The sequence below is a fragment of the Crinia signifera genome, chromosome 4 (assembly GCF_055691185.1).
Source record: "Crinia signifera chromosome 4, ASM5569118v1, whole genome shotgun sequence".
Lineage (NCBI taxonomy): Eukaryota > Metazoa > Chordata > Amphibia > Anura > Myobatrachidae > Crinia > Crinia signifera.
The window spans coordinates 276,518,904-276,531,560 of NC_139220.1; the positions used below are offsets into that span (position 1 = coordinate 276,518,904).

The following is a 12,657-nucleotide window of genomic DNA, read 5'->3' on the forward strand; positions in this document are numbered from 1 at the left end:
AATTGCATACGATGCCGCGATGATTCACCCCTGCGATATAATTGCAGCTAACATTAGTAACTCCAGTAAATTGGGGGCATGTCGATAGCACAATCCCAGCACATCCCATCTAACCAATGCAGACAGGTTATACCCCTTTCAGGCATTCAACCCGGGAATTACCGGGCACTTTTTACTGCTGGGTCATTTTCCCAGGTGCAGCCTGCACCCTTTCACACTTACAGCAGCAAATTACCGGGTGAAGCAGTTCTATTTGGTAATTTGATGAATAACCTCGGTTTTTCTTATAAAGGGTCAACCCAGGCCGTAAATCCCAGGTCCTCAACACAGGTAAAAAGAAGGGTCGAGACCCGGGTTTTAACACCCGGGTTGATCCTTTCAGACATACCAAAATCTTGGGTTGATGCGCGTTCATGTGCAAAAACCTGGAATTTTGTAGTATGACTGAAAGGGGTACACGTGGCATTTACGGAAAACTTAAATGCTCCCGGGAATTTGCCCCAATTAAGAAGACATTCCAGAAGAGTAGGCACCTATGACCAAACAATCATTTCAACTGCTAGACACACTGGCATTACACAGTGAAAAGAAAATCAATGTGGCATTTCTGTGTTATAAAATTAATCGGTCGGTTCGGTAGAAAATCCCATAGCCCTTAATTTGCGTGAATCAGATAATGGGGATCATTCCCTAAATAAGATCAGACCACATAGCAGCCAATTAGTTATTTTATTGGCTTGTCAGTGTCTACAATAATTGCTGCTTCCATGGGCTACTTCATATTAGCAATAGGGAGTAAAAAACCTTCCTGCTGATTTTGCTGGGGATGACTCAAATACAGAATAGACACAGCACCATACTTTCCACAGAAATGCAGGCTATCAAGGACAAGAAGACATGCACATTGCACGGGGACTCCCAGGTCTCCCTGGTTTTCTAAGACATTCCTCTTCCTCCCCCTACATGATCCTAAATTTTGCTTGACGTCAAAATCTCACATTAACAGAAGGGAATAAATGTTATATTATAGGTTGTAACGAGAACTGTGGAGCGGATTTTAAGGCTTTAGAAAAATGCCGGTTACATAGCAGAGTGCATGAATATTAATACCTATACCCTACGTCGATCCATTTTATGTTTATTTTTTGCAGGAGGCCTGTCATGCCCTCAGTCAAGATGGCGACGACGGCCTCAGGCCGGGTGCCCGCAGTCCGTCGTAGCTGCGCAGGACGCCAACAGGAAGGGGCGGAGAGGTTGAAGCTGAGGCAGAGAGAACGAGAGGGAAGAAGAGGGGCGAGCAGTGCGGAGGAGGGTGAGGAGTGGCAGAGAGCGGGTAACCGAAAGACGGGCAGCCCGCGGGGAGAAGGAGGAAGGAGTCCCGGGGCCAGGGACTGACGGAAGCCGAGAGGAGTCAGTGCAGGAGGCGGCTGTGAGTGCGGAGGAGGAGAAGAAGATGGCGGACGGGGACAGCGGGAGCGAGAGAGGCGGCAGCAGTGGTGGCGGAGGAGGCGGGGGCCCCGGCGGCTTCCAGCAGCACATGTCCCGGGATCAGGAGACCCAGGAGCTGGCCTCTAAGCGTCTGGACATCCAGAACAAGCGCTTCTACCTAGACGTCAAGCAGAACGCCAAGGGCCGCTTCATCAAGATCGCAGAGGTCGGGGCCGGAGGCTCTAAGAGCCGGCTTACACTCTCCATGGCCGTGGCCGCCGAATTCCGCGATTACCTGGGCGACTTTATCGAGCACTACGCCCAACTGGGCCCCAGCAGCCCAGAGCAGATTGCACAGTCCTCTGGGGAGGATGGGGCTGGGGCCGGTGGGCCCCGCAGGGCCCTTAAGAGCGAGTTCCTGGTCCGAGAAAACCGCAAGTATTATCTGGATCTGAAAGAGAACCAGCGAGGTCGCTTCCTGCGCATCCGCCAGACCATCAACCGTGGCCCAGGCTTCAGTGGTGGAGCCGGAGGGGGAGCGGGGCTACAGAGCGGACAGACCATTGCCCTGCCCGCCCAGGGCCTCATTGAGTTCCGTGATGCCCTGGCTAAGCTCATCGATGATTACGGTGGAGAGGATGACGAGCTGGGCGCAGGACTTGGCTCCGGAGGAGGCGGCGGAGCATCCGGTGGGATGTACGGAGAGCTCCCAGAGGGCACGTCTATCACAGTCGACTCAAAGCGATTCTTCTTCGATGTGGGCTGCAACAAGTATGGAGTGTTCCTGCGGGTAAGCGAGGTGAAGCCCAGCTACCGCAACTCCATCACCGTGCCCCTCAAGGCCTGGGGCAAGTTCGGTGGCGCCTTCTGTCGCTACGCTGAGGAGATGAAGGAGATCCAGGAGCGGCAGCGGGACAAGCTGTATGATCGCCGGGGACCCGGGGAGAGAGGCGGCGGCCTGGGCTCCGGTGGTGGAGGAGAAGACTCAGAGACAGAAGATGTGGACGACGACTGAGCAGAGAGTGAGGGAGGCAGAGGAGAAAGCGGGGGGGAGGTCAGTAACACACATACATACAGTTATTACACTCACAGGATGGCCTGGGGCTTGCCTGCTGCCAGGGAACTACAATTTTCAGAATGTCTTGTCTGGGGCAGCCATGGAGCTACTCTGCAGGTATACTGAGACTTGTAGCTCTGTGGCAACCGAAGAGCCTTGGGTTACCCCAATCGGACTTAGAGTAGCACAGCTGGGGTGTCAGGGACTTCATTGGGGTCTATCAGAGGATCCAGATGGGCAAAAATAGTTATAAACCATAGTTAAACGCCATAGGAAGAGATGGGAGACCAGGAGGCCTCTGTTCTCTTTTTGAAGGCAGAAAAAAAAACACATTCAGGACTTGTACACACATCACTTTTAGTAAATTGGTTAATATGCCAGTTCTCTAGCTGTGTTTTTTAATGTGTGAACCAGATCTAAATGTGACATTAGGTGAAACTTGGCGACGTTTCAATTAAAGAAAAAAGCTGGGGGGAGGGGGGTCTATAAAACATTATATATATATATATATATATATATATATATATATATATATATATATATATAATTTTTTTTTTTTTAAATTAATCCTTGGTTTTAAGTCTAGTTTGTCTCTTAGTTCACATCATTAAGTGCAGACCCTAAAAATAAAAGCAGAAGTGTCAGCTTTTGGCCACTGGCCACCAATACATTTCTATGTAGTAAGTGGGTGCTAATCTTTCCATGTGGAGTCGGAGGTCCAACTGGCAATTAATTCATGGTTAGTAAATCTACAATTTCACACTAGACTCTTAGAGCATTCTGCCTTCCCTATGGATGCAGTGTAGGGAGGCCTGCATTGTTATATTGGTGCTAGGTGATATATTACATGCTACTCGATAAAGCAAAGCTAACATGTCTTTCTACTATTCTTGGTGGTATGAGCAGACTGGGGCTTCAATAGCCGGAATGAGTAGGTTTTTATAAAATGACCACCTTTCCCTATTTCCTGACTCCAGTCTCAATAGCTTTCCCTATTTCCATACTCCAGTCTCAATAGCTTTATCTTAATACATATTTTTCAGCTGAAAGATAGGGAGCAGGTGGGGGTACAGGCTGGGGTAGAATAAAGTAAATGGGAGCTAGTCATGAAACGCACTCACCCCTTTCTTCCTTGCCTCTCTCACCACCATTTCAGTTTACTTCTGTTTTTAAGGGGCTTACAGTGATGCCCCCAAGGAGAAAAGACCAGCAGTTCTCTTCCCACCATGCTCTGCAGACACACAACAACAACAAGTCCACCAATTCCTAAAGCACAAGGAAAGCTTGGATTTTTTTTGCAGGCTGCCATAACATCCGTGGAGTATCTGGTGGCAGGACCAGCTTGCCGTTCCTACCAGGACTGAACTCTGACCCCGCCAATCCAATCATGGATAATTTCCGACTGCCATAATTCACCTTTCTTTTAATACCAGCACTATCAACAAAGGAAAAAGATCTTCAGATTGGGGAGCATTCTGAAAAAAAAAAAAAAAATTAATGAGCAAAACCATACAACCTAAAGTCTGTGAAATCTCCCAATTAAACCCTTCCACTGAGGAAGTGAAAAAGACAAAAAAAAAAAAAAAAGGACAAAAATTAATGCAAACGGACAATTGTCAAATAAGATAAGCTCAGGTCCATGATTATTCTCGTACAGACTTTTTACTATTCAAAAGACCTGCATTCAACTCACAGTACCTCGGAGGGTAATGGTGCCTCCACAATGTTCTTGGCAAATGCCAAGGAGATGCTGTCCAGGTGGTGAACAGGCAACAGCAGTCTGAGTATCGGGGAGAAGAGCGCATTGCCTGTTGCCGTGCAGGCGGTCTAGTCAGTTATCACCACGTGAACTTACTGCGTACAAGATGGTCTCTTCCTCTAGTAAAGATAAAGGGGGTTCCTGTATTTAGCCCCCAAACTGTCATTTTAATGAATTCTTTACAAATGGTTTTAACTATACTGGATCGCTCCCTTGCTTATACATTTGGCGAGAAATAAACCTTTTGAGAGCAGAGGTGCATGGATTCCCCCTTTACCTCTGTCCCCAAATAGTTGAAATGAAATTATAGTATTTTTATTTTCTTTTGTGCGTACATGTAGTTTAAATGAGATTATCATGAACTCCCTACTAGTTTTCATATTGGTGTGCAGTTATTGCGATGCTTCTACAATAGCGTTAAACAGTACAAAACAAAAAATATTGTAGAAGCATCTAGAAATGTTCATTTAATTTGCAGCTTGCAGTATGTGATGCATAGAGGTAATTTAGATCTTCATGTGAGCTGCCTTTTTTTATTTTTACACACCACATCCTGATTAAATGGGTATGCGTATTAATGCATATATATATATATATATATATATATATATATATATATATATATATATATACTGACCTAATAGTTTGATGTGGACCCTGCTAAAAGGGCCAATTACATTTTCCTGCCACTGTCAATGAGGGCTACAGTGTCACTGTAGCCCTCATTGACAGTGGCAGGAGAATGTAATTGTTTCTAGAAAGAGGCATCTCCAACCTTGACCCTCCAGCTGTTGTGGAACTACACATCCCAGCATGCCTTGCAATGGTTTTAGCATTCCCTAATGGGAAAACTGTCAAGGCATGATGGGACTTGTAGTTTCACAACAGCTGGAGGGCCAAAGTTGCCACATGCCTGATCTAGAGGGGCAGAGTCTGTCACTAAATGTAATGTATAGTGAAATGCACAGAATAGTGTTACAGGTGGCAGATTGAAGGGATAGCTTGGACAGACTTGTCACCTACACAGCGGCGGCATATTTCTTCTGGGCTGAGCTTATATTCAGTCTGCTAGATCACTTAGGACTAGTGACATCACCAAGTCAGGTGCTTTATTGTTCCAGTGATGTCGCTGCTTCTCAATCGACTGAATGTTGACGCAGTCCCCAAAATAGCCGCCGACACTGTACGAGATGGGTCTGCTGAAAATTCAAGGATGAGATTTGCTGCTGTTTTAAATTCCAACAACTAGTTTTATCTCAGCACTTTTTATTATGTCATCTTATTTTTGCAGACTTATTTTTTTTTTATTGTTTTTATTTGTTTTTAAACTGTATGGGAGCAATAGTATTTCTTGATGTTTTAATCACATCAGTATATTGTACTGTATTTTTGTACCTGCAAGGCAGCTGTATAGTGTGTCCTGCTGTATCAGTCTTATGTGGATTTTCCCTTCCTGTTACTTGTAGCAGGCTCCATGCTTCATCCACTGCTAGAACAGCAAATTACAGCCCATGCAGGGTTTGTAGAGAATCCTTCAACATTTTTTGTCTGTTGCACAGAAAATGCAAGAGGTAGCTTGCTCCAAAGTTATATTCATATTTGCACCTAGTGTAAAACAGTCATGGGCATATATATATAGCACATGCTCAATGGGCTGCCAGTTGTCCTGTGCATCCTCTTCCTTACTGAAGGGGGAGGTTTGTAAATGTCTACCAGGCCTCCCTCTTCTTGCTCACTCTGAATGTAGTGGTTTACTAATAGAGAAATAAGCTATCATGTATGACAATTGTTTAGAAAGGAGAATGACCTACCCCCCCCCCCCCCCCCTCCCTTCCATATTAGATTACAGTCCCATCCCCCTACTAAGCATTGCATTGTACGAGTGCACAGAGCTGTTCATGGGACAATTAATGGGTTTTAACTTCATTTGCAGAGATCCTGAATTATGTAACAGACAGTTCCGGCATAGTGTGATCTGTCCTCATTTCATGCACCCCATTCTAATTAACAGTCTAGTTACAATGAGCAACTGTCTAATATCCCTCTTTCTTTTCTCCCCTACAAAATCGTAGTGCATTCAGAAAGACCCTTTTACTGCCATAGGGAACGTTAGTGCAATATAGACCGTTGCCCGCTAATGGGATAATTGAGCCACAAGCAATATATATCTTGAATTAATAACCTTTACTGTTAAGTTTTTCTGCTGCCGGTCTCATGGAATAGATTGTAGCTTCTAGAAATACTGGTCACTTCCACTAATCCAGCATGAACTGCAGGACTTCTCATTGTCGGGCTTGGCTAATTGCTCTGCTGGGCTCATGGTCGTATGCAGCTTGTCCAGGATATCAAACACCTGTATAAATATGCAGATACTTACCTGCAAATGCTATATCGCCTCTTACATCCGTATCTGTATAGCAATATAAAGGAGCCGGTGAATATCTGAATGTTTTACAGATGTGTTTGTATACCACATACTAATAAAGTTTAGTTGGTTTCCCTCAGACTATAAACTGTCACAGCCCGCTTCCCCTTGCTGGTGATCATGTCCGCTACATTACCTTCTGGGGACCTGTTCCATTTACACTTTCCAGTCAACTCCATTAGGGAACTCTTGCAAATACTCTGCATTAACTGGAAATAGACCAACCTTAGGAAGAACACGTAAAACTGCCAGGATTTTCTAATCTCCCAATTCCGCCATTGAATGTAATAGAGTTTAATTAGCAAGCCCCCTGTTTAACACAACATCCCAAAACTACAGACTTCTATGTCTTCTATCCAGGTGTTAAAGCTGCGTTAACACCAGATTGCATGGTTGTACCTACGTAGTGACCTACAGACCGCGCTGCTGAGCACAGATGCTGCGTATTAGTCTGCACATCCCCCAGCATTGTGTAAAGAAAGGTATTAGAATGTACAATTTAATGATGTTTGCAAGCAGGGAAATAAAGCATGTTGTGCATGTGTAGGAAACGTCCCATCAGTGCACAACTGACCGTTGAATTGCATTGGGGTTAGCAGTTCAGTCCATTTTATCCACGCTGGTATTGATGGATGAACATGCAAATTGACCTTCTGACTACAAGAAAACCCTGTTTCAGTTATGTTTGGAGAATTGTGGGATGTTCTATTTGATGCTGATATTGTCATCTCCCATCACCACGATTGCGTAGGGCTGTCATTTTACATCCAAAGACCTGTGTGTAACCAGCCCCCTCAATTAAGAACCATTGTGCTGCTTTGGAGCTGTGGTTTGAATGCCGCGGCAGAAATGACCCTGGTTGCCATTATTATGCCCCCCCCTGTGAAAAGAAACCCTACCTACCTCCAGTCTGTAGTTGAGATACGCTCGTTCTATTTGAGGAGGTACTAGTCTATAATCCCAATGCTCACTTGTTACTTGAGGAGCCTTAGTGTGTAAAGATAACTGCAATTTAGTCCGCCGGTAACCAGAAATATTTGTATGTATCCTTGCATTAAAGCAGGGACACCGAGTTACATGTTTCTAAGGATTACAGATGCTTTATTAAAAATGATGGATCTAACTAAAGATATGCGCATTTATAGCGCGGACCCTTGCGGCCATTTAGAGAACCATTCCCTAAACCGTACTACGAGTCTAGAATTGTTTGGCACCAAGACTTTGTTGTAGAGAAGTAAAAGACACATGATGTGGTTAAGAGGAAAGCACAGATTACTATTAATGACTATTTGCACTGGCTCAAATCAAGCGGAGACATGTCAGTAGCACGTGTAGGGGGGACCCCGTACCCGAGATGTGCGAATAGATTGAGCACACAGAATTTAGAGCTTACCCTATTTAGATTCTAAAAAGCATTTCTGCTGTAGGCATTTAATCTACATTTCTTCAAATACATTTAGCTCACTAATAAAAAAGAATTATATTGAAAAGAAAAAAAGTATATTTTTTGTTTCTGTTTAAAAGCACTTTAAATAGTAAAACAGCTCAATGCGCTGTTCCATTAGCGACTAGAAGTGGAATATATCTGTAAGTCTTCCTCTTGAGGTTAGACGGTTATTAGTTATTCCTCAGACCCTCCCATTCAGCCTGCTGATCACAGCTTCAATCCCAGCGTTTCCTCCGAGGAAGCAGCCAGGCCAGGTTTTTACGGTACCCATTTGTACCCTTCCGCTCCTAGGGGCTTGTTTTGGTATTGCAAAACCTTGTCTGGACCAGACTTCCCCCCCGGGAGGTGGCTGGGAGTGTTCTGTCCCTATTGCGAATCCCTGACAAAGAAGCCAGTGCTACAGGCTGGAGATGAGTTTTGGATTTACCACTAGCTTTACAAAGCAGGCGGAATTTTAACCATATATATAAGAGAACAAGCAATTTTAAAAGCATAAGGTTCAGAACTCATGCTTGTCAGCACTCCTTACAATAACAGAATTTTGCAAATTGAGTTTTACAATCTATATATTTAAAAAATTGTATGTTTGTAACAAATAAAGTATGCGGAAAAGTGAATGAAACCATATCCATTTGTGTCCAGTGGTTTGTGTACTGAACGTGATGTCAACTGATGATAATTCTGTTTAGGGTGTATAGCAGTCCACTCTCAGTCGGAGTGCTGACAGGCATTCAGCATATGGAAGCAGGTGGAGAGTCGGTGAGAGGTAAATCATAATTTTTATTTTTTACTTGTCCCCATGAATGGGAGGGGCACCAGGGCCTACCATACTGTTAAGATAAATTCAGCCTTAAAAAAAGTGTAACCCATCTCTAAGAATGCATGTAGAATGAATACACAGAGCCCCAACCCTAGCTAGGGTTGCACACTTTATCCTGGTGGTGATAAACCAGGAAATTAGTACATGTGCATAGTTCTGTCATGAACAACTCTATGGCAGTTAAGGCCCCATACACTGGGGATTCACATGCAATTTGGGGTCTTTTCATGTGATTGACTTTCCACAGGAGACTGAAGTGGTTTCCTGGGCTTGTAAGACCAGCCGTCGGCAGCAGACAATGATGTGGGAGCGCGCATCATCACTGAGCCATACACTAGAATATTTTCAGCTCAAAATGGTAAAGCTAAGCTACATTGAGCTCAAAATTTACTTGTGTGTATGAGCCTTTCACAGCTCTCTACCCATCCAAACTGGCAGGGAGTGGCGACCCATCCATATTTGAATTGGCACTGCCTGGCTGCATTTCACCATTACAGTGTGTCGGGAAGTTTCTTTTCCCAGCCAAATATTTTTTAGTAAATTTCTACTTTTAACACTTCACTAAAGGGTCGCATCACATATGATATATTACAGTGCTGTGCTGTAAGACAACATTAAGCAAGCAAATCTAACTAAATATATAATACACATTAAGCCAGGCCTTGAGTAATTTCTAGTGGCTCAGCTTCCTGTTGTACCTCTGGCATGCGGTGGTCTAGCTAACGGCAAGTATATGCAGCTGTAAAGGACAGAGATCTCTATGCAAAGAGGACTTCAAACTTTTTTTCCAGTCTCCTTGGATGTCCTGAACCATTCCGCCAGAATACAAAGGCCACGGAATTGTGGCCAAACCTACAGAAGATATCTCTCTGAAGTACACTGGGCCCAACAAAGTGGTAAAAGTACACTGGGTGGTGTTCTACTGCCAGGTGAAGCCCTTGACTTTTTGTCTCTTCTGTGTATATGGAGCTTTTGACAGGTCAGTTTTGTATGAGCTAACCCACAGGTCTTCAACCTGTGGCCCTCCAGATGTTGTGGAACTACATATCCCAGCAGGCCCTGACCGTTTTGGCATGCTTTTATAGGAAAAAATGTGGCAATGCATGTTGGAACATGCAGTTTCACAACATCTGGAGGGCCACAGGTTGAAGACCCGTGAAACCGGTTAAGAGCAATATCCTGTAACTGAAGTAGTAGTAGGAACAGTAGTATTAGTGCGTAAACACTGTACTTGGAGGTATGGAAGCTCTGTAAAATGCTGAAGAAGAGTATCCAATATGGTCATAGCTGCTACACGGAATACAGAGAAGTTTCAATATTCATTAAGTCAATAGTTTTTAATTATATTGTATAAATCACGGCTGATGTGGCTGCCCGATATTAAGTTAAAAAAACTCTTGCCACTGTGCCTCTATCTCTAGACCAGAAGCCATACGATGCATCCAGAATTACATGAATTGGCAAATACCTTGACTCCTCTTAACTCCATATCTAAGGACAACAGTATCAGACCATAATCCGAAATACATCTAGTTTCATAATTCACATGGGTAAGCCTAGGCAGTAAATCTTTGGTAAGAAGGGCCAAGTCGTTTCTGGAGATTGAGTAATGGGAAGAGGAAAAAAATGAGAAATTATGTAGAGGGGGTTTTTCATCCTCCAAGCACCAACAAGACCCAGTTTTCCCAGCATCCCAGAGAAACCACCTACTCCGCCCCTGACAAATCCAGTCATATCCATCCCTGGATCTAATACATTGCCATGTGAAAGTGCCATAAATTCAGCTGCTTTCTCAAGAATTCCTATAATATTATTTTAAATGAAATGTTGCATTGAAAAATACAGTGGGCATTGTTCCTAATAAGACACTCACAGACCTAACCTTTAGTAGCAGTATCTAGTATTCCATTCTCTTCACACATATGACTTGTTAAGACTTAAGAAAATATTAAGCAAAACAAACACAAAAAAGGCAGACTGGTCCTGCAACTTTTTTTTTTTTTTTATTAAGGTCAATGTTTAAAAATAAAGTTTTAAATATGAGATACAATTAACTTGACAAGTGTGTGTGGTGGAAACTTACTCAGTACTTGTCCACGATTTATCGCCAGGGCACACTCCCATCACTGGCAATATGGTCGCCTGCGACCATATTTTCAGCGATTTCAGCCTCTATCGCCCCCGTGTGTACACAGCTTTAGAGTCCCCCCTTCCTCCCAGACTGACAGGCAAGTGGTACACCCACCCAGCCATTATAAGGGAGCCCTTTACAGGTGCACTAGACTACAGGGAAGGGGTGCAATATGGGTAAGACACACATTTTATATCCTCTAAATACATGACTCCTGGGTTTATCAGCTAAATATCTCTGGCTCCTCTAGCACAGTGGTTCTCAAACTCGGTCCTCAGGACCCCACACAGTTCACGTTTTTCAGGTCACCCGACAGGTGTCCTCATTACTGACTGACCACAGATCCACAGGTAGAGCTAACTCGATACTTGTGTATTATGGCGACGCCCATGCCCGCGGATTGCATCATATGCAAATCGTATGCAAATATTGCAATTTGCATACGATGCGATTTAGCACACTACCACTATCCACGTCAGCCCGAAGCGTGGCGAGCGGACGCAGTACGCGTCCTCCTCACCTGTTCATACCCCCACTATCCACGTCGGCGTGGAGTTGATATTATAAAGTGTGGTGAGCGCAGCGAGCCACCGAGCCCGAAGCGTGGCGAGCGGATGCGTAAAATGAGCCCGATGCTTGGCGAGCCCCACGAGGGGACGTGGAATACATGTCAAGTAATCCGCGTCCCCTCGCAGGGCTCGCTGCGCACACCACGCTTTGGGCTCATTTTCAGATAGTGGGAGTATGAACAGGTTGGGAGTAGGGTGGCCAATCCTGGGAATCGGCGGGATACTGGGATTTGACCCCAAAATTTTCGAGGTTTCAATCCCTGGATTGGAGTTTCCAATCCCAGAATTTCGGGATTAGACTGGTTGTCCCATACGCGGCAGAGCAGCACTGCGCAGCGTGACCTCTCAGCATAACGAGATCAGAGGTCATGCTGCGCAGGCAGACAGGCAGTGATCACGCCAGGGCCGGCACTATGAAGTATTTTAGGGACTGTAGACACAGTGGTCGGCCAAGGAAACCATGCATCAAATGATAGATATCATGCTTACTTCCCTTTAAAATTGTTGTCCAGCGTTGCCATCAGATAAGTAGGTAGTAGCAGAAACCAATGAGACATTTTTCCTGGGCCTGTGTCTGCTGGAGGGGCCCAGCTCCCACTCCTCTCTCCCCCATTGCAGGGAGCCGGGCAGTAGGGAGAGATATGGCAGACTGCTCTCTGCAAAAAATAAACTATACTTTTATTTTTTAAACATTTTTTCCACTCCAGCCTAAAACCTTTGCGTGTTGTTCAAAACGTCAACAGTATCTAGGTTGACAGTCAATAGAGCTACACCATGGGGGTTATTCTGATTTGTTCGCTCCTCCCGTGTATACACAAGGGGGAGTGGTGTTTGGCATCTGCACACGCACATTTATGCGCTTGGTGTGAGCGAGCGTGGTGAACTGCTTGTTCGCCGTCCTGTTCGTACCTTGAAGTGCAAGGGGGGAGGGGGGGTATTTTATGCATTTTATACATTCTTTTGGTAGAATTCACACCAGGAACCCAAGCACTTACTGTAATTATGTAATTAGGCATCCCAG

At 44.7% G+C, this 12,657-nt stretch overlaps 1 protein-coding gene across 1 annotated transcript; it reads left to right on the forward strand.

The window, feature by feature from the left end:
• Positions 1-1,220: 1,220 nt before the first annotated feature.
• PURB (purine rich element binding protein B) lies at positions 1,221-8,743 on the forward strand. The gene is made up of 2 exons (XM_083184634.1): positions 1,221-2,482; positions 3,642-8,743. The coding sequence occupies exon 1, from the start codon at positions 1,454-1,456 to the stop codon at positions 2,441-2,443; it is 990 nt and encodes a 329-aa protein (XP_083040760.1). The 5' UTR covers positions 1,221-1,453; the 3' UTR covers positions 2,444-2,482; positions 3,642-8,743.
• The last annotated feature ends 3,914 nt before the right edge of the window (positions 8,744-12,657 follow it).